Source organism: Phasianus colchicus, chromosome 5, assembly GCF_987193195.1.
Source record: "Phasianus colchicus chromosome 5, bPhaCol1.hap1.1, whole genome shotgun sequence".
Taxonomy (NCBI): domain Eukaryota; kingdom Metazoa; phylum Chordata; class Aves; order Galliformes; family Phasianidae; genus Phasianus; species Phasianus colchicus.
The window spans coordinates 18,947,329-18,972,414 of NC_143440.1; the positions used below are offsets into that span (position 1 = coordinate 18,947,329).

At 36.8% G+C, this 25,086-nt stretch overlaps 1 protein-coding gene across 6 annotated transcripts in view; it reads right to left on the minus strand.

The window, feature by feature from the left end:
• The window catches only part of SHANK2 (SH3 and multiple ankyrin repeat domains 2), a 351,210-nt gene that overhangs the window by 37,672 nt on the left and 288,452 nt on the right, over nucleotides 1-25,086 (minus strand). For 5 of the 6 annotated variants that reach the window (XM_090140753.1, XM_031593318.2, XM_031593317.2 and 2 more), the window contains 2 exons: nucleotides 5,355-5,490; nucleotides 2,873-2,953 (listed from right to left, as the gene is read on the minus strand). In XM_090140753.1, coding sequence (XP_089996879.1) covers nucleotides 2,873-2,953; nucleotides 5,355-5,490 — 217 coding nt within the window. The remainder of the gene's footprint in view (nucleotides 1-2,872; nucleotides 2,954-5,354; nucleotides 5,491-25,086) is intronic. The other variant, XM_090140754.1, reaches the window with a different exon arrangement.

A 25,086-nucleotide genomic window follows, 5' to 3' on the forward strand; every position in this document is an offset into this window, starting at 1 on the left:
TGCTCCCCAGCATATGGTAGGGATATATCCACAACTTTTCTCTAAATTGTTTTTTAAGAAGTAGTAACTGGGGCAAATTATAGATACCAAAGCTTTAAAATTATAATAATAGGGCATTTTAATGCCTTTTCAGATTGAAATGGAAAGGAATCACTATCACATGTTCTCTGCCATCATTGGGATTAACTCAACTGAAAGAGAACAACTGAGATGGTCTGCTAAGTGTTATGGGGAACAGGGTAGCTCAAAACATGTCAGCAACACTGTAAGTTCAAGGCCAGGCAAAGAATATGACTGTGAAGACTGCAAGGTAAATAAATTTAAAAAAAAAATTAAAAAACCCACGTCATTTAGCCTAGCTAGGAAAACTGAAGAAAAAAGTATATACTCTAAGGGAAAACAAATGGGAATTTCTGTTTTCCTTTTTCTTATACTACATAACAAGGGACATTCAATAAAATTAAAGGCATCACATTGAAAACCAATAAAAAAGAACGTTTGTACACAGCACATAATCAGCCTGTGGAATTCTTTGCCACAAGACATTATTGAGACCATGAGCTTCTTCAGTTCAGAAAAAAGATTACACATATATTGATGAGAACATCCACAGTGTTCATCTATACGTATTTTCTATTTAGTTTATATATATATTATGAAAAAAATGTTCATTACATTGTTTAATAGTCATAAAAATGTGGGTGTTCTCATAGTTCATACAGATGTCCAATATATACACATATACATATAAAGATAAGTAAATTATATATATACGCACATACAATTTATGTTTTACATCAGAAGACAATTTTTAATCAACGAGTGAAAATGTTTTCTTCTTGGAAATCCGTTTGATTTTTGTGCAATTCAAGAATTCTTTTTCCTTCTGCTAATAGTCCTTTTACAGGACAAGTAACAAAATAGGTAGACCACAGATGTTGCTATTTATAACAGAAGTCATAGACAAAGTTTGCTAAGGTGGTAAATGTTTAGAGAATCATTTGGAACTGGTATTTACAGGCTTTTGGAAGAAAATATTCTATTATGCTCCAGTATTACTACAGCTTTATTAGGGGACATACGCTTCTGGAGCATGCTTCAGAAATAATCTTCAGAATAATAAAGTCTTGCCATGGTAATATTTGCCCATCTAGATGATGATATAAATGGGAAATTCACTTAAAGACTCATATCCCATGGCTGCTAATCGCAAGAGATGCAGTGGTTTCTACAAGCCAAAGAGAACACAGTAGGTCAATTACTATACTCTGAATTAGGGGACAAATAAGCTAAAGTATAATGCTTTTCATTACAAGAGTGATGTTACTGTTAAGAAGTGATTTTCCTCTAGAAAAGAGTGCTGCTTCTCTCTGTTTTAGTAACAGTACCTGCTATGTAAGACTGAAAAGTAAGAGAAATACAAAAATACTCTCAGTCTGAGAGTGATTTGGAGAAGGGAAAAAAGGAAAGGGGAAAAACGATACCTAAATACTTCTGTCTCCTCAGGAAAGCTTACTGATAAGTCAGCAAAGTTACATAGCACTCCATGCAAGGAAAACAAATCAAAATACCTCAAACAAAAAATTGGCTCCAAAAATAATATTCTACATTTTAATCCTGGAAGAAAAATTAAGGAGCATTCACAAACTGCTGAAACCTTTACTCAGGTTCCTAAGGTCCTTAGCATAGACAAAACAAATTTTCGGAGATCTGCCAGGGATAAATTATCAGAATGTTAAATTTCAGTCTTCATTAGCTTGTTATGCCACAGAGAAGACCATAATAACTTCTGCAGCCCTTTGTTTGTCAGAGCTCCCACTGAAATCATGCATCTTCTGACTCGCTAATGAATGGGTGGGGTCCATCTGCCCCAGAAAAAATTGTCTCATAGGGAAAAAAGTGTGGCCATCTATCCTCAATGCCTTGTTTCTTTCATGTTTCCCTTCATATGAGTCTATGACAAAAATAAATTTTTTACAAAATGTAAGTAATTAAATGAGCATTATTGTGTGATAGACGATATTACTCTGCAGTGAGGTACGCAGTATCGCTTGCTAAACACACTATTCTGGTGAAATAACAAAATATAAATATACACTGGGCATTTCTCTTGTTATATACAGTCCATTCATATCATATTCTTTAGTCTACCTGCAAAAATTCTTCTTTTTAATGACCTAATAGTTTAAATTCAGGAAGAAAAGAACAATTACTTTCTCCTCTTCTATAAAATAAATCAAAATTCCCAAAGAATTATGCACATTTAGAATGTGAATGTTCAAGGAATTGCCCATCACATTTCTTAAAACTAGTGAATAAAAGATTGAATGCTCAACACTTTTTTATTACCAGTAGCAAGAAGAATTAAGCTTATTTCATGCAGAGAAGTCAAAGTGATATAATAATATGCACTTTTTCAGATTAGAGTCTAATGAAAACAAGTTGAAGTTGAAGCTGCTTTAACACTGTCAGCTTTTTAACAACAGCTTCTGGCAGCTTACCTTTATCCACTAATGAGAGGCCACAGAAATTTAAAATAAAACAATATTAGATGAACTGAAAATGTAGAAAGCAAAGCTAACAAAATAAGATACGGCATTATTCTTTAGTAAATGTGCCAAACTTCGATGATGCATAAAAATGTATCAACATTCTCTTGCATAGCAGTAAAGGCACAAGTTTAAAAAAAAATTATTCATGCAATTCATGCATATTTGAACTCTCCAAAGATGCAGCATTCTTACAACCCTTTCTGCTCTATATACTGTACACATTGCAATTCTTATAAATCAATTTAACATACATACATACATATATATATAATATTTACATTTCTTTATCCCAGCATGCTTGTCAAAAAACACTTTCTTACCAAGCTCTTCAAGCTCTGAGGTCATTGACTTAGACCGCAAGGTCAGTGCAGTGGTTGGAGCTCGCTTAGGAGGTGGTGGGGCTTTGCATTAAACAGAACGATAGACAGTATAAGTAAATAAACCTCTCTAAACCACTATATTAACATACACAATTTCCGATTTATTTAAAATAATATGTCACATTAAATAAGGTAATATTAAATACATACACGCAGAGGAAAAACCCTGAGATGCTTTTCATGTACTGGATTTCTGTACTGTTTCTACTTTTAGTGTAGGTTGTTTGACACATCCGTAAGCTTTTATGTAACAGGATACATAGAAACAGTTAAAGCTAAATAACTGCCCTTCTATTTTTCAGTAGGAAAGAGACTTTCTAGAGAAAGTGCCTCCCAGCAGTTGTGCCCCTCCTTCTAAGAAATGTACACAGCTAAAAATCTCCTGGAGACCAGCCAACCTCTGTCAGATTAATTTCAGAAATCTCAGAAATATAAGAAGATTCACATTTATCTTTATAGTTACAGTGAGACAAGAGAAAACAGGTGATCCTCGAGATAAACAACACAAAGTAAAGCTTAAAATATCAAGGCAATAATTTAGCTCAGAACCAGCATCTGTTTTAGTATCCTCATGATAAATGTTTTCTGCTAGCTTCAAATGTAGCCAAACCAGATGACATATTGATATAATCCGTTCCAGAGGTCAGAAAGGGGAGTAACTTCAGAAAAGATTATGGCAATGTTGGGAGGAAAGCTGGAGTTGTCCAGTAAACAGAAATGGCACAGGGACACCAGGAAAAACATCAAGGGTTCAGAAGTATCAGTAACATACACCATGCTACACTATTCTGACTAAAGGTGGCAAAGCAGTTTGAGGAGAGGAAAGCGTGAGAGAGGAAAGTAGACAACTGTCTTCTCGTATCACCTATATACACTATATAAGCATCATCTTTCCCCTGTTAAGCTCTATCATCTTCTCACAGAGATTTGAACAAAAGTATGTCATGAGAGCACAAAAACATAGCTCGAGTTCAGTGCCAGACATACAGTACATACTAAAAAAATGCTACACATATTAAATCCAGTTTGAAGTCTGCTTTTGCCTGATGAGAAAAGAGACAACAAATTTTTGAGGGAAGCTGCACTATCAGCAACTCTGCAGACCACATCAAGCTGAGTGGTACAGTTGATACAACAGAAGAAAGGGATGCCATCCAGAGGGACCTGGACAGCTTGAGAAGTGGGCCTTCCAGTACTTAAAGGAGATTATAAAAAGAAGCAAGGCTGACTATTGACACCGTCTGATAACGATAGGATAAGAGGAGAGATTTAGATGACATACTAAGAGGAAATTCTTTAAGTCAGAGGCAGTGAGGCACTGGCACAGCTGCCTAGAGAAGTTGTGAGTGCCCATCCCTGGAGGTGTTCAAAGCCAGGTTGGATGGAGCCCTGGGCAGCCTAAGCTGGTGGGGGACAGCTCTGAACACAGCAGGGGAGTTGGAACTGGATACTCTTTAATATCCCTTCCAACTCAAGGTGTTCTATGATTCTCTAATTCAAATAACTTAATAACTTCCCAGAGTAACTTTTACCTGAGCAGGTTAAGAAGCATCTAAGGTGAAAGAAATAGTGCAAAATCCCATTTTTTTTCCTTTTTTTTTTTTTTTTTTTGGCGGGGTGGGGGTTGGGGTGGTTAGAGCACTACAATTCTTAACAGAGTAACTCAGTCTTTATACATTATCCCATAATCTCTACTAAATGTAAAAAAAAATAAAAAATAAAAAAAAAATTACGCTTTTAAACTGACAAAAAACTTCCCCATATTTATACCCAGACAACTGTTTTACCAAAGTCTTGCAGCACATGATGCTACACTAAACTCTCCTGGAGCCACTGCTTTCTTGCTAGCAGCCAAGTGGCAGAAAAAGAACCCATGTATGTTTTTGACTTAGAGGAGGAAGAGGGAATTCTCCCTGGTTGGAACAACCCCTCTACTTGAATTCACCTAGAATGATTTGCTGATTCTTTTATCAGAAATTCAATCAAAATATATTGCTTGCTTTTCTTAACCTTACAGTTTCTTTAAAAAAATTTGAAAAACTGTAAGTTCTCAGTAAGTTCAAGAGGAGTCAAATTAACTTCAAGTATGTTTGGAATTAATTAATAAACGATATTCTGTTCTTTGTGGGTTTTCTCCATCAAGACACTCATGCCAAGAAGTTTGATTACACCTTCAACTGATGTTATATGAAAGATCCACAAAGATGAAATTTCATGACAAGCATGACAATGGAATGACCCTTCTTGTCACACACGAATACATAAGTAAACAGAATTAAATTACTCTAAAATAAATAGCAAAATAGCAAAAGAGCATTACAAATTTAAAAAGGGAAGTTTGTAAATTAGATTTGTGTCCATAGCCTGTTTTCTGTAGAGTAAGACTGAAAAAAATTCCATTGGGAAAAGAGAAAAAATGTACCTTTCTTTCTAGCTGTGTCATCTGGATCAAGATTCCTTGTTACTGTGACAACCTTTAGAACTAGGTGATTGCCCCCTTGCCGGATCATATTCACCACCTGCCTGTGGCCAACTTTCACGACATTCTCATTATTAACCTGCAAAGACAGAAAATATTCTTTTAGATCAAAATGTCAGAAATGCCTGTTCCTTCAGTTTTTAAACCCAGAAGGTAGAAAGAACAGGAAGATTCAGAATGTCTAATTGCTGTTTTTTAATGAAAACATATATATGAGAAACCGCATATAGTTGGTGTGATAACAGGAAAAGAAATATGCAATTAATTTACTTATAATTATCAGTTAAAACAACAGAACACATAGTGAGTTTAACCAAGATATTTCTCTTTACTTGTTTTATTTGCAACAATTGGTGTGTTACCATTCTGCATTTCATACACTAAAATATTTTCTTAAACGATAGTCATTATTCACCACGGCATTAGGCACAAACGTTTGCATGCATTTTTCTCTCTAACATAACAAAGGAGATATTTATAGTTTTTCCTTTCAGATCCTTTCCTTTCAGATCATCCAGGAACCAAATTTTTCACTCCTGAAATGAAAGTGCATGTTCAAGAGGGATTCTTTTATTTGAGACGCTCCTTTCCTCATTTTCCAGAATTTTCCTTCTTCACGTTTCTAGAAGGATCTGGTGTTTGGGAAGCAAAGGCAACAGGACTATAGCATTCCAGAATAATTTTAATGGTAACATGAAACCCTGACCAACTATTATGGTCACGCTAATTAAACTTAAACTGCATTCAACATTAAACTTTAAAAAATATAGTCCCTAGGTAATTCTTAGTACTACAGCATAATTTCTTTAATGAATTCATAAATTCTTTCCCTAACAGTTATTCTTAGGCATACAAGAAAACACAGGCAGAAAAATCTGTAAATAAGTGTGGATAAAAGTAATTTCTTTATACAATCTAAAAGGAATTGCTGAAAGTTATTTGAAATCTGAACAATTACAGCATATAATCACAGCCATGTGTTATTTGAACATGAAAGATATTAAGGAATAGAATCATTGAAGAAAAGATGCTGCCAGAATACATGCTGGGAATTTGAACTTTATCCAAAGCACAACTGACTCAGTTCTATTTCACCGAGATCACCCAGAGCATTCCAAAATGAACAGTCATTTTCAAAGTAAGCGTTTTTAGCTTCCTCTATTTATTCTGACAGGCTGAGCATCTCACACTCTAAAGAATTTACAGTTTAGAGCAAAATCTCTCATTAAATGTTATTGCCATTTAGCAGATCCACAAGCCCTGGTTTACAACTAGAAATCATTTTCTCATCCATGAAAAATTTTCACTTCTTTCCAGGTTTTAGATGAGACAAGAATATTTACAACAAAATAATGTTTTGGTAAACCATATTTTCAAAAACAATACAGCAGTCAAAGGTCTCAACGCATCACTTGTGTGCTATGTCTGTAAGCCTGAGATGCCTCTTGAGATGCTTTTTTAATTTCAATTGAATTGACATAGGTGTAACACATGCAGAACATCCAGACCCGTTGAGCAGGCAAATACAAAGTTCTCTCATTCTGTAGGTGGAAGATATAAAAGAATATTGATCTGAATCGAACTGTTGCTGTTTTATTTTACACCTTAGCATCTCGTGCTTAATTCCAAGATATGCTGTTTATTTAGCTGGACCAATGACATCTATATTTAATTTCTCTAAAACATTTTAGCAGGAATAATTACCCTCCTACTTCCAAAATTCTTTCCAATATTTAAACCTAAACCAGGTAATTCTTTTCCACAATTAGAAGGTTTATATAATTCAAAACTAGAGATTGCATCAACTCTATTATTACTGGAGTAAAAATTTAAGTCTGTATGGATTAGAATATATATCCTAATGCTGTAAAAAATAGACAATTTCAAATACATCAAAAGTTAATATTAATCAAACATGTACACTTCACTAATAAAAAGTGATGTGCAAAATGATAAACAGCTTATGCAGCACACCATCTGTTCACATCATTATGTGCAATGATATTTAACATTTAAAGCAAGAGCAAATATATAAGACATCTTTTTTAAAGCTGTCTCAGAAACAGAACCCCTAAATGATTGCTTACAGCAGTTTTGTTTAAAAGGTACAGTTACAAAAACTAGTGCCAAAAAGATTCCTTTTACAGCAATAAAAATATCAATAGGAGATCTGAAGATCACTATGTTTCAAAGCTTAGTGGGTAAAACTAGCATCATTAAAAAGCAAAAACAAAATCAAGATTGTCAACAAGAACTGGGTTTCAGTCACAGACTCTCCTTGAATACTCTATATAAAAGCTAAGTGACAGTTGAAGTGAACAGCAGATAGTATGTAGTATCATAGCAGAGTTCTAGCAGGTTTGTTTGATAGTTTCAGTACATTTTCAGGTATAAATAATTTGACTATACTTTCTTTGCTTCCATTTTAAGCTTTGGCAGTGGACAAATGACTACTACATTTTTCATTTGGGTTTGTAAACAAGCTGAAGAAGATAAATTTTTATGGTCCGTAACACACTTAGATATCCACAGCATTTGCATTTGGTGTTAAGTAAAATCACAGTCTTTGAAACATAACTGAAAATATTTTTGTTTTAGTGGTGAAGTGTTTAGAAGGATGCTCCATAAACCACCTAGCAAAATCAGTTTGTGGACACAGGTTTCTCTCTCTCCCTCTTCTTCAACCCAATCTTTCAGCATGCAACAAGTGAAGTTCTTCTTTTCTTTCACTTCTTCTGCAAAACTTTTTACACTTCTTTCTTTCTCTTCAAAAACAGGTAAAAATATACAATTATATTATAGAAATAGTTATGTTTTGTGGCTGGTTCCATGCTGCATCATTGTCAGCTGGTCATCCAACAAGCCAAACATCCATTTCCATATCTTGGGAAAACCCATAGGACTTAATATTTTTGAGTCCTACTCTGTCATCATATGGTTACAACTGACCAGAGAGACAGAAGTTATTGGCCCAAATTGAGAGGATTTAAGAAATTAATAATGAAATAATATGAACTTACAGAACTTACATTTTCATAAAATAACGTAAATCAAAAATCTGACTTCTCAAGCTGAACTTGTATTTTGGGGGATTTTTTTATGTATGTATGAATAGTCTTTCACCTACATGCCTTCACCTATTTTTCCACCTACATGTCACCTTTTCCACTTTGTATAATTAATGCACATCAGTTTTTAAGATCAGTAGAGTACTACATGATGGGAAAACTACGACTTCAGAGAAAGCTGGAGACAAGAATCAGAAAAACTCGTTCAACAGCTGAATTTTCCAGATAATTTACTAGAGGTGTGTAATACATTGTATTTCAATATCTTGAAATAGTATTACCCTCATGAATTATAATATTATTTTCATGTACCATACATGACTTAACCCTGATTCTGAACAGTCAGCAACAGCAGGAGACAGATGGTGCTATTCAGCCTTTGCCCCATATGATGCATCACTGCTAGTCATCTTACAGCTAAAGGCAGTTCATACAAAAGAAATGCAAGCAAAGTGATGTTTATGTTAGTGATCAGTATTTAGGAAAGATACAGATGAACCAGTCTGCAGTTGACACTGGAGATACATATAGGTGGCTAATCCAGATACATTTAAGACACTAAATTGTCAGAGAAGACAGCAATTAATACTTGTCATCACCTCCACATGGTTATGTGGATTCATCCCTTTCTATTGGCTCACTAAACCAGTTATTCACATCCTTGCCATTTAATGTTTCTGTGGTTATGCAAAATACTTGAGCATGAGCTATTCAATTCCCCAAGACAAAAAAAGGTGCACTGTGTCTCTTCTCCCCTTCCCATCACTGTGACTACAGTAAACATGTCCTTGATCCCTCCAGCACCCTCTTGGAGAACACACTATATTTCAGGACTTTGGGGCTGGCATTCAAGGTGCTTACACATGCTTGAAGCTCCAAAACAGAGACTTCAAACAACGATGACATTCGTCATGCACAGTGAACTTTGAACACCACCAATGAGAAGTTCTATCCTCAAACATGAGTGTTCTCTCAACAGATTATGAAAAAATGTGGAGTACACTGGAGACAAAGATCACTGGCCATCCTCACTATCTTTAATATTCAAGACCATTCTAACTTGATCTTACTGAGCATTTACATACAGCAATCTCTAAAACTCACAAACTCAATTAAAATCATGGTATTTTAAGATTACAGAATGATGTGGTCTCCAGTTGGGTAATCTTTCTTTTTTCTTTTTTTTTCTTCTGTGAGAAATAATCTCTACAAGAGCGAGCCCTCCATAAAAAGAATGATATATGAACACCCATGACATCAATAAACTTTTCTGAAACTTTACAAAGATAGAAATGCTTCTCTTCAGGCAACATTATAATCCTGAGAACATGTGGGATATGTACACAGGACTGAGAATGACAACAGCTTAAGAAATGAAGGAAGTTTAGAAAAGGATAAGGATATGCTAGATACTGTTTTACAGTGAGTCTGAATGGAAAACAGAGAAGTCACTTATGGGTGATATCACAAAATGTACTCTAGCAGTAAAGATGAAGATTAAACGTTTATGAATACACCCTCCCTCCCTCCAAGAAATGTGCCTATCCATATTTTAAAGAAAATGAAACAGTGGATTATTCTTTACAGTACCCATATCACACAGAAGATCCTACTGTATAAGTTTGTTCTTTTGTCAATATTTAATTATAAAACAGACTCTTCACCATTTAAATGCATGTATCTAGCTTACATATATGAACAAATTTAGGAGAGCAAAGAAGAAATACTATTATTTAAAAATGTAGAATTTTGGAAAAGAGCACTGTTTATCTACCTCCTGAAGATGCTGAGGTAGATTTTATGAATAATGGAACAGGCTGCATGAAAGTCCTTCCCCCTGCCCCCCAGAATGTATAACCATGCAATAGGTTGAAAAACTAAAATGAAATAAAATAACCTGTGCATTGTAGGATAGCAGATGTATGAGCTGGAAGATATTCATCAGAGCAGCCTTCCCGTAGGAAGGTGCAAAAGAAAAAACACTATCAGACAAAGAGACCTTTACAGATTCTGTTCTATTATTAAATATATATATATATCTTAATTTCTTCAATACATCATGCAGCATCCTAATTCTTCCATTATCAAACCCTTCTGTCAGTGAAAAATGTAATCAGTCATTTTTCATGGTAACTAAGGAGACAAAACTTGATCATTTTGCCCACAATGACCAAATCAGAGGTGCAATGGTGAAGAAATCCACCTTGGAGTTTCAAACACTTCCCAGATGTCTCTTCCCATCCATTGAATTGCTTGAAAAAACAACCAAAAAATAAGACCAAGCCCTACAATACGTAGTTACAAGCCCCGGCCTACACAGTTTTTTAATAAACCCACCATTTTTGTAACCTTAGTACACACTAACCCCATTACAATTGGTACCAGCCAAATAGCATATAAGAAGTTTTGTAGACTCAAATGACACTTCTGCATTTCAAGTAACCACAGAGTTGTGCACGTGACACTGTTTGAACAGGTCACAAATCCTCTTGCTTACAGATTTGCCTGGATTGGTGGCTGTAATGCATGGAAGGATATAAAGAAGAGAGAGGCAGGTTCTTTTGAGGGAGTATTGTGCCTTTTCTCTTTCATCTGGCACGAGAGGTGCACAGCACAGTGCCCACACTCAGTGAAGGCAGCAGGATGGGCTGAAACATAAGGTCCCCAGGGCTGCTCCAGCCACGCACAAGACTTTTCCTGCAAGAGATTTAGAAGTGGCAAAGCTGTTGTTTTCTGAGCCGCAGCAGGAACCTGGTCTCTGCCTGGAGACTGCTAAGCCTCGCTGCTGAGGGGAGCTTTAGCCTGCATCTCATCATACCCTCACGTAGCACCAGTACTGCTAATCTTCAGCTGCACTTAGGAACATCTATTTCTGATAGAAGCATGGGAACGAAGAGACACCTCAGAACATAAACTCCAGACTCTTTTGTCGTCATGGCAACTGCATCACATAATGTATTTCTTAACATAAAACCAAGCTCCCTCTTGGAACTACTTTGAGTTCTTTTCCTTGTTATTCTACTTAGACCCAGAACCTCTGATACTGTGACCCTACTTTTTCCAATTTTCATCCTAGGTCTGCGTATGACTTGTTTATACCTTTTTTTTTTTTTTTCCTGCTCAAACTGGCAATAACCTAAAGGTCTATTTACTCTATACTTTCCACAGACACTACAAGCAGACCAGGTGAGTATAATTTCCTCTCTTGGCTGAATAAGAATTTTAATAATCTACTATAACAAAGAATCTAAGGCCTAGATGGAACACAACTGCTGACCAGCACTTCAAAACCAGCTAGTTTTGATTGGTGGGTCTAATTTTTTGTTTGTTTGTTTTAAATATACCTCACCATTCAAGCTAACTTGAATGTCCATGAAGTCCATAAAGATGGACTACTTTTCACCTGCATTTCACCTAATCTACATTTCACCTGTGGAGCTATTAACATATGGTCAGCGGAAAATATGACTTTAAATTCAGCAACAAAACATTTGATCCTATCATTGGTTAAAAACTGTAAAAGCACCGGTCTTTTTTTCAGAAGAGTTGTAAATTTTGCTGAAGTGACCATGCACATATACATGCAAATAGATAAGCATAGCAAGAAAACACAGCTGAATATTCTAAGGGAACTTCTCTTACTTTAATTAAAGGCATTTGTAAAACAATCCAGCCTAAACAGAAAAACTAATTGATTGAAAAACATCAAAATGGTTATTCTATAACATCTCATTTTGTCCCATTGAAAATATTGCCAAGAAAGACAAAACAGCAGTAATGTTTCTGCGCAGAAACCAGTGGTTATGCTTGGAGACAGAGTTAAACAAACACACTAAAAGAAAAGCAGCAGACTTGAGGAGTGCTGTTTGTCTCTCACCCATCACAAAGTTTGGAAGGTGTAGTCACTTAAAACTAGCATTTTAATCTAAAATTTTTGAATGTTTTGTACCTGTACTTGAACTGAAATCTGCTGAAAGTAAGCAACTACTATCCTCATGAGACCACATTATACAGAACATTTAAGCATCACTCAATTACTTGGACCCATTCCTACTAAAAATAATTGCCTCCATTAATCAGTACCTTGGTACTACTTTGAATCATTTGGCTTAAGTCACATTCCTTAGGAGAGGTTCAATTAACTTTATTGCAGTTGATTGAACTGCAGTGTAATGTAATCAATTAAATTACACTTAGGATGATTTTGTCCAATGGCTTTCAGGTGTGAGAGGTGGCAGTTTTTCATGTGACAACTTCTCCTAGGGATAAAAACAAATTAATTCTGCACATCTGTTTTGCACTCTCTCACACACACACTTGAAAATGTTTCTATTTCTGAGGAACCTTCAGAAAAGTACAATGCCTAGTGGGTATATACTGTTATGAGGCAGTACAAGGCTGTCATCTATACTAGATATTTCAACCTGTTTAGAAGAACGAGTACTGGAGTGTCAAAGATGAACAAAAAAAGTCCAGTAGTTGTCTGAGCAGGTCTCTGACCACTTCTCAATTCTTCACACCCAGAACATTTATCAGACTATACATTAGACAGGAGGATCACATCTGGCAACAAGCTTCAGAGGTTCATAGCTAGAAAGAATCAAAGCACAACTTAAGATGCCACCATTTTTTTTTCCCCCACCAAATCTTTCTCATCTTCCCTCCCCACTGACCTGATTAACTCCACACCAGAGCCAAACATTCCATCCAACCCACAGTGGCTTTTAGGACAGGAGTGGCCTAATTTAACCACAGAGGTAGGATTTGGGGGCACCTAACCTCTTGCCCTAGTTCTATTATCACTGTATTTATTTGTTACTCTTTGAATCTTTCCAGCATGCACTTACTTTGCATCCCTCAGTTCTACTAGCACCTGACAGTTTGTCCAGCTTGTGGTACATTTGCTTCTGTTTTTCTTAAAATAAAATCTATGATGATAAGCTGTTAAATACTTTTTTTTTTTTTTTTTTTTTTTGCAAATTCCCATGCTTCTCAAAAATATGTTCCAATTTAAAATTCAGTAACATTTAAATGGAGTTTGAAGCGCAACAGAGTATTCTAATATTAATTCCAGCTGCTATTGTAACCTATACAGTACCATACACAGCCAGCTGACCTCTGAGTACCAAAAATAGCAAACCAGAGGTCACCCGTATACTAATGAACCATCTCTAGCTTATCAGCCCTTCACAGATGAAAGCATGCATGAAAATCCAAAACTGCTTAACCACTGCAACTGGCAGCTGCTTTCACCTCATTTCTCTGACATATCCGTTGTCATCCATGTCTGCTGCGGGTGGTTTTGAGGTCAAGAGCAAACTGCTTCTTCATGTAAAGAGAATAAATACAGTCCTAGATGCATATTCGGGCTACTGTACTCTAGTAGAAAAGCAAGTTTAACAACCTCCTCCCCTCTGCTTTCCCCTCCTGGCTACCCATCCTGTGCCAGTTTGCTGCTTCCAGCAGCTACTACAGCTCTGTGAGGCTCTGCTGGCAAGCTGACTTCAGAGGAAAACAAAGAGTCTAGATTTAATCCAGATCACTCCAAGGATTGGTTATAGTTGCATGCTTCAGAAGTTCACTTTGAGACCTGCCTGCCAGGCCCAGTGGGAGGAGCACGCCTGTGTTCATCTGACAAGCCTTGGGCAAGCATCCTGTTGGTGGTGCTACATGAGCATCTGCCCCTCTGCACCTGTCAGCTCCTCTGAGATGGTTCTTTTCAGGGCCACACAAAGAACAAAATCCATTTGGGATAGACTGTGATTCTAAGCCAGGCCTATTTTTGGAGCTGTTCATTAAGAGCTTCATTCGCGCAGCAGAGAGGGTTTGTGGGGACAGTAACAAATAGAACACATAGTTGGAAGGGTCCCACAAGGACCACTGAGTCCAGCTCTGGGCTCCTCACAGGACCACCCAAAATTCAGACCATATGTCTGAGAGCACTGCCCAGATGCTCCTAGAAATCCGGCAGCTTGGGGATTATGACCATTGCCCTGGGGAGCCTGTTCCATGCCCACTGCCCTCTGGTGAAGTACTTCTTCCTGATATTCAGCCTGATCCTCCCATGTTGCAGCTCCATGGTATTCCCTTGGGTTCTCTCACTGTCACCTGAGAAAGGAGATCAGTGCCTGGCTCTACGCTCCCCTCATAAGGAGCTGTAGGTGGCCACAATACTTCCCCTCAGACTCCTCTGTTTGGGCTGAACCAACCAAGGACTTCAGCCACACTTCATGTCTTCCATTCTCAACCCTTCTGCATCTTTGCAGCTCTGTCCCCTGGACACTCTCTAATAGTTTAATGTCGTTTTTGTACTGAGGTGCCCAGAGGTATACATAGTACTCGAGGTGAGGCCACAACAGTGCAGTGTAGAGCAGGACAATCCCTTCCCTCAACTAGCTGGAAGTGCTGGTACTGGGGCACCCAAGGGTATGGTTTGTTGCTGGTGAAGCTACATCCTGAGAGCAGCACTCAGCTGCCACGTTCTGGTCTATGAAGTGACTATATGTTTCAGATCCCAGCTAAATAATTCTCAACTCCTTATAAAAATATGATGTTATATTCAACCCTAAAAATATACCCTTTTCAAAATCAGGAGCATGGTGGAATTATGTAAGCACTGAGAAGACAATGGATCTTTATTTGAATTCTGAATGAACCACTTGATAAGTATTTACAATAGGTAAAAGATAGCAGGCTCTGCCCTTCTATTTTTAAAACTCTGCATTTAAAGGCCATTAGGATTCTAAACTACATATCAAAATACAGATCTGTTCACAAGTGTTAAAAATGCAGTCTAATATTCCTTTTCCTTTGGTGAGCACACATTATTCTGGCAACACAATTTAAAGTTAAGCATTATGCATGTAATGTAAACGGATTTGTTCATACATTCCAAAGATTGTCAGCTAAAGCCTTTACAGAGATTACACAGATACATTGACAGAACGTGTTATCATCAAGTATAGATAATCTGTATGTCCTCCTCCTACAAACAGTCATTTTCCAGAAAATGCATCTGCACTGGTAAGAATAAAAAAACTACTGTCCTTTAGTTCTCTTTATATACGAATGCCTAATCTTACAACATATAGAAGTAAATATTTCTTAAAGTCATATTAGAATTCACTGTATTCTGCCTTAATTTTAGAATTGCTTGTCAGTTTTTTTTTTTTTTTTTTTTTTTTTACAGGACATGCATCATGTTCTTAAAACTCACAAACTTAGAATAAAATATAGTAAAACATTTCTGCCTCAAAGTGAAACTTGTAGACAATTATTTTGTCCTTTACAGATTCAGACAAAAGAATAAGAGCTACAGAAGAGAGCTTCAAATAATAATTACAAAAAGCTAATATTCCTTGTTCAGATATGCAATACACTGACTGCCTTCATGAAGGACCACAAATAGTGAAAACAGAAACCTTAACAAGAGAAGCTCCAGCTTGATTAGAAGCACAGACAGTGCCTCATATAAAGACACACAGTGCTTCACAGTAAAGTACATTTTATTTGAAGTCTGTCTACAGTAATTAATGTTGGGAAAGGAACATGTTTTTGCATGTTAATACTTAGTAATACATTATTATCTATATGGACAGGTTTTCTTAATTTGTCAGGCTACCAAGCCTGTGGGCAATACTAAGTTTTGCACCATTTGTTGTTACAAGACCACTGCATCATTTGACTGTTGTTTACTCAGTCAAATCATGCAGCTGACCTAAACTGCAGAAAGACATCCTTTTAGTCAGCAAAGCCCTGCTTTAATTAACTTTATCCAAATACTCACTGACTTCAATAGCCATACTGACTAAATATAATACAATCTATGCCTGTGGACCTCAGTGCTAATGGACTGAGCTATTCAAACTGTAGTAACTGATGCAAATTAACCAAGCTATTTGCAGGGTTCAGGTCCGGATGGAAAATGCTCCTTAGGGTCTAAGTAGTTTGGGAAAGAGGAGCCAAGGCAATCTCTGCACCAACATCAAGTTCCATCATATTTCTAATCATCTGCCCTTGATTAAATATAAAGTAAACCTATCCTAAAAGCTTTTAGTAACAAAAATAATTTAGGTTGATAAGCACTGTACAGAAACAGAAGTTTATATTCATTGCCTTATCTGAATATTAGCAAAAAAAGAGTTGAAATACCTGTACCTTTCTTCACTTCAGTTTTTTTTTTTTTCATTTAAGTAAAAACTTATTTCAAGTGAACATCTTTGATAGATTACTTAATACAAAGATGAGGGTCTGCATCAAAATTGCAGTGCAGTCCCAATTCTGCCTAAGACTCACTTTGTGATCATTAGGTCGATGCTTCAGTTTAAGAGCCTTAAAAAGAGGAAAACAACTAATCCACTGTAACATACCTATCACTAATTACTTAACCTACTTACATAACCAAGGCTCAGCTGATAGAGGTGAAAAAACTAACAGATTTGTTTAGGAAGCACAGCATGTTATGAAAAACAATACTGGATGATCCTGTATTGGTATCTACTTTTGCAGAGGAGTGTCAGAATTCACTAGGTACATTCACAAGGCCAACAATAGAAATCCTACTCATTCTTCACTTTAAAAGGGTATTAGTGTCTACCTGTAAGTATAATACAGCAACAAATACATATCGTGCTACAAATATTAATGAAACAAAAACTCAGAATCATCAAAAGACAACTTTTCAGTTCTCTTTAAAGAAAACAAACTTGTTTATAGGAGCAACTTTGTTAAGTCAATGATGAGTCTTTCTATTACCACCTCAAAGAAAGTGAAGTCTGAATTTACTTACTATGCACAGTGCCACTTTTTTAATCATCTCCAACAAAAGCGTAAACACAAAAACCTTCTACATTAAGATGGAATGATTTACTTCAGTTTGTGAACAACCATCTTGGAAGTAAAACAGCAGACCCCACAGAGCATTCTGTAATAGTGGATAAGAATCACCAACAAACCTTTCATTAACTTTGATTTTATTTGTAAATACTTAGAAGTAAAAATCTATTTTTACTGATCTGATGACTCACAAAGCATGAGGAAATTTTCTGGCCTTTAAAGCAGCTCCACCTAGCCTACACAGAATGCCAGTCCTGAGGCAGCATCCTTGCAAGTAAAAGGCAAAACCAGTAGAGCAGTTTCTGCCTTATGCATTGCTCCAAGTCTGTGGATGCCTGAAGTAGCAATAAGATGCTGAAGCCTGTCTTTTAGAAACATTTACTTCACAGCAATGTGGTCAAATTCTCACCAAAACAAGTGGGAAACATTTCATTGGAAAGGTTTTTGTTTTCCTTTTCTACCTAGGCATCCAAAAGGAACACAAAACTGCCCTCCTCTTTCTTTCAACACCTAAAGTTAGCAACAGAATTGCCTGCTTCACAAACAGAAGTTGGCTGTGCAATGCATTGGATGAATCAGTGCTGTTACGCACTGACATTTTAGGAACACACTGTAGCTGTAAGACCATATAAAAATGTAGCAATTCATCAGAAGCATATTATTGAAATAGGCACGCCACAGAACTGAACATGGACATGAAAGAGAGGGAGACAAATGAAACACTAGTGAAAACACCACCTTTTCTATTAGAGAATTCCAGCCTCACCTGCAGCAAACGTGATTTTGCAGAATTGTTATCAATTTTATTTTCTGTGCATAAAATTAAAACAACCCAAACTATTCACAGGAGACAAAATCCAGATAAACTTGGTTCAATATTCAATCTTTTGGAATGAGAATTAAGTCTAAAGCAAGGAAGGACAGATCAGAAATAGAGCCTAGGGAATATGCACAGCAAAGGAAGAACATCCAAGGATAACGCTGCCATACGCTAAAGGCTATGTACTTCCAGAAATAAGGAAGAGTTTAACTTGCAGTTAAACACCAAACAGTAACTAAGCCCCTTTAGATTTCAATTGCTTTGTAACCAAGAGTTGTAGAATTTAACCTGTCAAATAAATTCTTATGCAAGGCTTTAAGAGCTTAAAGGAACTGAGGAAAGAGCCAATAAAAACATATGTTTTTGCTTGAAGAGGTGGTGGAAGCCACCTGTTCCCTGGAGACATTCAAGGAACCTGTTCCTCCAAGCTCCCAGGAAGTTCCCTGGAGACATTCAAGGTCAGGCTGGACAGGGCTCTGAGCAACCTGATCTAGTGTAGGTGTTCCTGTTCATTGCAGGGGAGCTGGACTACATGGTCTTCAAGGGTTTCTTCCAACTTGAACGATTCTATAGTACTATAATTCTGTGAAAAGTATTTTATTTCCCACAAAGTCATAACTGTCAAAAGCTGTTAGATGCCTAGGCAATTTGCATACTACTCTTGAAAGTAAGATGTACACCTTCATTGTGACTGGAGCTCAGATTCCTTAAGTACTTAGCACTTGCGCCCCACTTAAAAGGGGATAAAACATTACACAGGATGTTGGGATGATTCCTGTGAACACGTGATGTGCAAAAGCTTAATCCCAAACCATAATCAGAGAAGGGTCAGGAAAACACTCCCTCCTGACAGCAATACAGATGGCAGCAATACAGGTTATGCACCACAACTTGAGCAAATTCCTGAGTGCTGATCTGCCTGTTGGGCTGCTAAATCCTGCTTGGCAGGCATCTGCAAGGGCACTCCCAACCAGAGCCAGTGAAGGGCCTGGAAATCAGCATGGGGCAGGGAGCACTTCCAGAAGTCACTATGGATGTAGCTGCCCTGATTTGGAGGCTAATCCTAGCTGTACAACAGTGCATTGTTCCACATCAGTGACTACCCATGCCAGAAAACTTTTAATACTTCAATTTTCTAGTGAGCATGAATTTTAGCTAGAGTGCTATCTGGAAAAGAGAACATCAAGTAAACCCAGTAGTTACCAGTTTCATTTCACAGCTAGCAATAACAATTTCTTTAATGATATGTTGTTCACATGGCTTTGAAGCATGATACAATCAGATGGAAACAGCTGTGAGAAAGAGTTACAAGCACAATCATAAGCATGACTTTGAAGCATCAATTGGCTCTCTTTGAACACTACCTTTTCACCAGCCTCTCAGCTCTTTGCTTAATTGCCTCAATTACAGTTGTATCACAACAGATTTCTCTCCAAATACCTTGACCTAAATCAGTTTGTCCCAGTTACCAACACTGGCTAGTTATTTTGGCGAGTGTAATGTTACAATTTCAGGGTATCTTAATACATATTCTATTGATTTCCAGTATTTCCTTTGAAAGGAAGATAGGCATGAAAAATCTGATTTAAATCCTGAAGTTTGACCATGTTGTCAGGAAAGCTTCAGTTCCAGGAAACTTGCTGTAAAAAATAATCTTAGTGTGTTTTACTGACTAATATGTACCCCAAATCCTGCATGGGCAGCACTGATGGAGTTGCCCACATCTGAAGCAGAATATCTTCTGCTACTGGTTTCAGTATTGCATACTTGTCTATCTTCCTATCACTTCACGATGCAAGGAATTATTGACTCCTGAGAGCTTATGAAATTCAAGATATTTTCAGATGTTCTAAATACTTGCTATCTGAAATAGTTAAGTGATAAATTGTTAATAACGTACAGTTCCCCTTATAGATATATATATATATATTTAAATATATATATAACATGTAGTTATCAATAGGAGTGCATTTCTTACTGAAGAGGCTCAATTTTTTTGAGAGAAATAGAGAAAATTGTAGGTGTGCACTTGACAGTGTATGGATGTACTAGAAATAACTAAGCTAATAGCCATAAAAACAAGAAAAACTGCAGTGTTTAGAGGCAGCAATTTAAAAATAAACAAAGAAAGCAGGCAAAATATGCCATTAATTAGTTTTTAATGTTTTCTAAGTGAGGAAAAGCAGCTACAATTTGATATGGCCTTTACTTACTTCATCAAACGGCTGATCTTGGTACAACAGACAAGGACTGCATAAAAACAATACTGAAGAGCAACGAACTGGGAAAATAATTCAATCTTGTCAACAACATACTGACTCCGCTTTTAACATCATATCAACAGAAAGCTTATAAGCAATTTTGCTCATGTTACTTGGCACTTCTTTCCCAGTGTTTTTACTCAGAAAGAAAGAGTTGGAAATTTTATGCTCCTGGGGAGATGAAATCTCATTATTTAATTCAGAAACTGACTCTCCAGATCTGGAAAAAATAATTTATAAACTGCAGGTCTTGCATGTCAAGATTAGGTTGAAAATTTAGGGTTTTCTTTAATGCTTGTGCTGCCTCTACAGACTTGATGTACCCACCTTTGGGAATCCCTACAATGCCCATTTAATGTGCTAATGCTCCTGCTCATCCTTCCCATATACAACTCCATTTCCCCCAGTGACTCTATTCTTCCGCTTGTGATCATAAGCCACTGTGTGCCCTTCATCCTTTTAACTCTTTACAATTTAGTTAGAGGACACATCTAGGACACAGAGAATAATTCCCAAGGTATCTGACAGTACTGCATTAGAAGCACCTGAGCTATCGCCAAGCAATCTGGCATGCCTAAATGAAGCAGAGTGACTCCATGCAGAGACTTGAGCCTGAGTGCTGGAAGAAATGCAGTCATACCAGCATGGGGCTGCCCGCAGGCTAATTAGTACTGCAACGACAGAATTTTGTCAGTTCTGGCTTCAGAGCTATGGCCATTCAATGCCAGCTCAAGGCCTTCTCTGCACAGGCTATGCACAATGTTAACACACACTCCCACAGTGTTTGCATTAAGTATCCTGGGACCATGCTCAGGGCTGACATATGGAGATTGCTGTTGAAGGTGCTAACTGTAATTTTCAAAATTTAACCAAAATCAATATGATTTTGTACATTATTGATGAGAATATTTTCATAACATAACATAAGGGATTAATTAAATTAGGCATTCAGTAGTTATCCCTTGGTAGTTGAAAGACACTGATAAATGTGATTACTCGGTTGCAAAGATTTCACCTCTTACTTGCTCAGAATTCTGATCTTGCAGAGAGGAAGAAGGATTAATCCTCTCATGCTGTGACCAGATTTTTCCTAGACTTCCAAAGAAAATATTTAAAGAACAGTTACTCTAAAGAGTCTTGATCCTGACTCCTCACTACAACTTGCATCTGAAGCTGCTCAGCTCAGAATGAGTGACAACTACTAAAGTCAGCTTTCTGCCCTCCCTGCATACTCATATTTTAAGAAGTCAAAGATATAATTAAACATGAAACTCCTGGTCATTAATGGAGTAAAATCACTTTTCCCCCATGCAATCCAGATTTTAAAGTTAAAGGACACTTTAATTAAGATAGTACATCTGAAAAAAGACATCTCAGACCAGGCCTTCATTTAGCTAACACAGTTTTTAGTTCTTTTCTGATACATAAGTGCTGAATATTCTTTCTGCTACAGTAAGGTACCTATATGGTATCTACTTCATCTTCAGCTTAGTATTTTTCTGTTTTATAAGTGTTTTTCGAACTGTTATAATGTCTTAGACATACATCCTTGCTAAGTGATAATTTTCTGTGTGAAAGACTCTCAGAACTTGGATTTATTGTATTTGCTTCTTACATTGCTCATGATATAGATTTTTCTTTGTTAAGTGGTACTCTTAGTTCTGTTTCACTCTTCCAGTGCAATTACTTGGCAAGCCACGACACAATTTAAACATAACAGAAGATGACTGTATCAGATCTTTAGCACATACAGTCAGTTTCTAATACTGGAATTGGCAAATTACTCTTAGGAAGTAACACTTGGATTCTGGCATAATTATTTCCTTCAACAACAGCAACAATTATATCCCCCTGAAGGGCTTCCAATCATTTTTAAAGATGACTTTAAACTTCAGAGGTCAATGGCAGGTAAAAGTGAGCTGCAATATTGTAACAAATTGAGTCACTGCATTCATTGCAAAAAGATCTAGAATAAATACTTTCCTAGCTAACTTTATTTTCAAAAAGAAAAGGAGAGGGAGTATCACAGAGTATTACACAGAAATTTAAGAAAATTCTCTGGACAGTTGTCCTCTCCAAGGAATAAAGAGAAGATTGACTTACCCTATCTAGAAAGTTGTGTAGATTCAAGAACTCTAAAAAGTAGAATCCAACTACATTGGTTGATCTAGATCAAAGACCTAGAAATGCGATGCCATCTCCTCAAAGCATTTGTTTCTTTCTAAAATGTTTCCACCTGATCCAAAATAATTATTGTACACTCTTCCCATTAACCTAGATCATTTACTTTAGCATGCGGAGAAATACATGTACAAGCCAAAGTTAGAAGCATATCAATACTTATTGGCACAAAGGCTAAGCTGGCAATATCTCCTAAATAGAGAGGACCTTGGGATTAATGACTGAAACTCTTCTATTTCAGAAACTGAAGGAGACTGAAAACTTAAAATGTTTTCTAGTGTGATTTCTGCTGTGCTGTTTTGCCTAGCAACAAACCTGAAGGAGATGAAATTCTGACCTGTGACAGTATTTCATTAAAGCCTGATGCTGATGTCATTGCAATCTATTAGCATCTCAGCTCAGTTCTATGCACTCTAATGAGGGTATATACAGATCCCAGGAAGGAATATTGCAAATACAAAATATTTTCCATCATCTTTACACCATTCACTTTAGTAACATCAATTTATTGATCAGAAATACAAGGGTGAAGTAAGAATTAAGTTTGTCCTCTCATCATGGACAAAGTTTCTCATAACATTGAGAATTTAAGCCACTAACTACATAGCGGAACTGATGAGTAAGTAGGACAGTCTGTTGTCTTAAGCCAAAAAGATGTATTCCTAAACAAGGGGGTGAAGTGGAAATTTTTTAGAAGCCAAAAATAGAATATGAAGGATGGATTGCAGGTTGTGATAAAAATGAAGGCTAGTTTCCTCCATCTGGAAAAGATGAAGCAATCCTTCACAGTACAATCCAGTACAGGCAAAGTCATATATTTAATTAGTTCTTCCTTTTCTTTTTAAGCAGGAAGTACAGTTGCATTCTTTTAAAATAATAATAATAATCACCATCATGAATACTGTGCTCACCACAGCTTCATGTGAAACATCAGCAAAGTTCTACTAAATCTTTTCCACCAGGAAATCACAATTACCAACTGGGACAAGAATACTTAACAATTACCATCTATGCTACTGTCTTTGCTTTTTGTTTTCACAATAATTTTGGCTTGAAGCAATTGTCCCTGGTGTGCTGCTTTTACTTTTTTCATCTCCATGTTTTTTTTTTTTTTTAGCAAGTACCACCTGCTTACTAAGCTACCTGGGCAACATCTCATTTAGAGTACTAAACTGCTTGCTATGAAAGCATCTCTGAGCTACCTCACTACCTAGCATTCCCACTGCTGGCCCTCAGGTTAATAAAGAACATCCTCACTTAACTACATATAACTGGATTTATTTATTTTTCTTTCATCTCTCCCCAGGGTTATCACATAATTCATCAAGGAGAGATGAAGAATTTTGTTTGACATAACTGTAGCCCGTCTGGAAGCTTGCATAAGATCTAACATGGCCCAAAGCTATGATTTAATGCAGTATAGTGACAGCTAGTAAAAAGCAGCAAACGACAAAAACCTCACTGCATGTTTTATATAGGTTGCTCCGAAAGTAATGCCTCCCATTTATCTCCATGGAAATTACAGCAGATACAAGAGCACAATACTATTTGATAGAACAAATTCTCAACTACAAAGCAATATGTTTCAACGTAGTCACTACCCTTGTCTGCATTGTGTGGATGAGTCGATTGAGACACTCTTCATTTCCTGGTGTGACAGCTGTGCATGGCTGTCTGGAACATGGCTTGTCTTTCATGTTGCTGTCGACACTGTTGAAACACCACCCACCACCTCACTGTGCTCACATTCACTGTTTAGTCTCCATAAGCATTGATAAATGTCAATGGTGCCATTTTTTCTTCATGGAGGAATTCACTTACACACTTCATACACACTTCCATGTCAGACATTGTTTTTATCAGACTGCCCTTCTGCTGCCACCTGTCACAGAGCAGCAAAATGTAATGGAATATTGCTGAAAGGTTGAACCTCTGCTGCCACACCACTAACATATACCTCTGACATTGTGGGCCAATATAATAAAAGAGGAGGTGGCATTACTTTTGGAGCAGCCCTCATAGTTTCAGAACTATGTTCGCCGCAGAGTGAACATAGTGAACTATCAGTGAAAAGCTTCCTAGGTATGATGGCTTAGTTATATAAATCATGAACCGTGGTTACTTGTTTTCCTTTCCTTTGTCTTGCAGCAAGACACAGATTAAAAAGACAGACAAAATTACTTATCTCAGAAAAAGCATGCACTTTGAGGTTTTGTCAGCATTTTGATAGTGGCCAAAGTCAGTGAACTGCACTTTGTCTTGTCTTTTATGTAAGTACAAGGGTGAGTCATGCACGACTAAAATAAACACTGTTTTATAGGCAGTTGTACTAATAATAGCTTCTACGTCTTCACAGAGTCTTCCCCACTTGAATCTATTCTATTACTAATACAGTAGTACAGACCACAGTACATTCATAGCTGAATTTTACCTCAGCTGATTTTACCTTAGTGATTTGTTTTCATGTTGATATCAAAACTGATAAATCACTCTAGACAGTGGGGCACAGG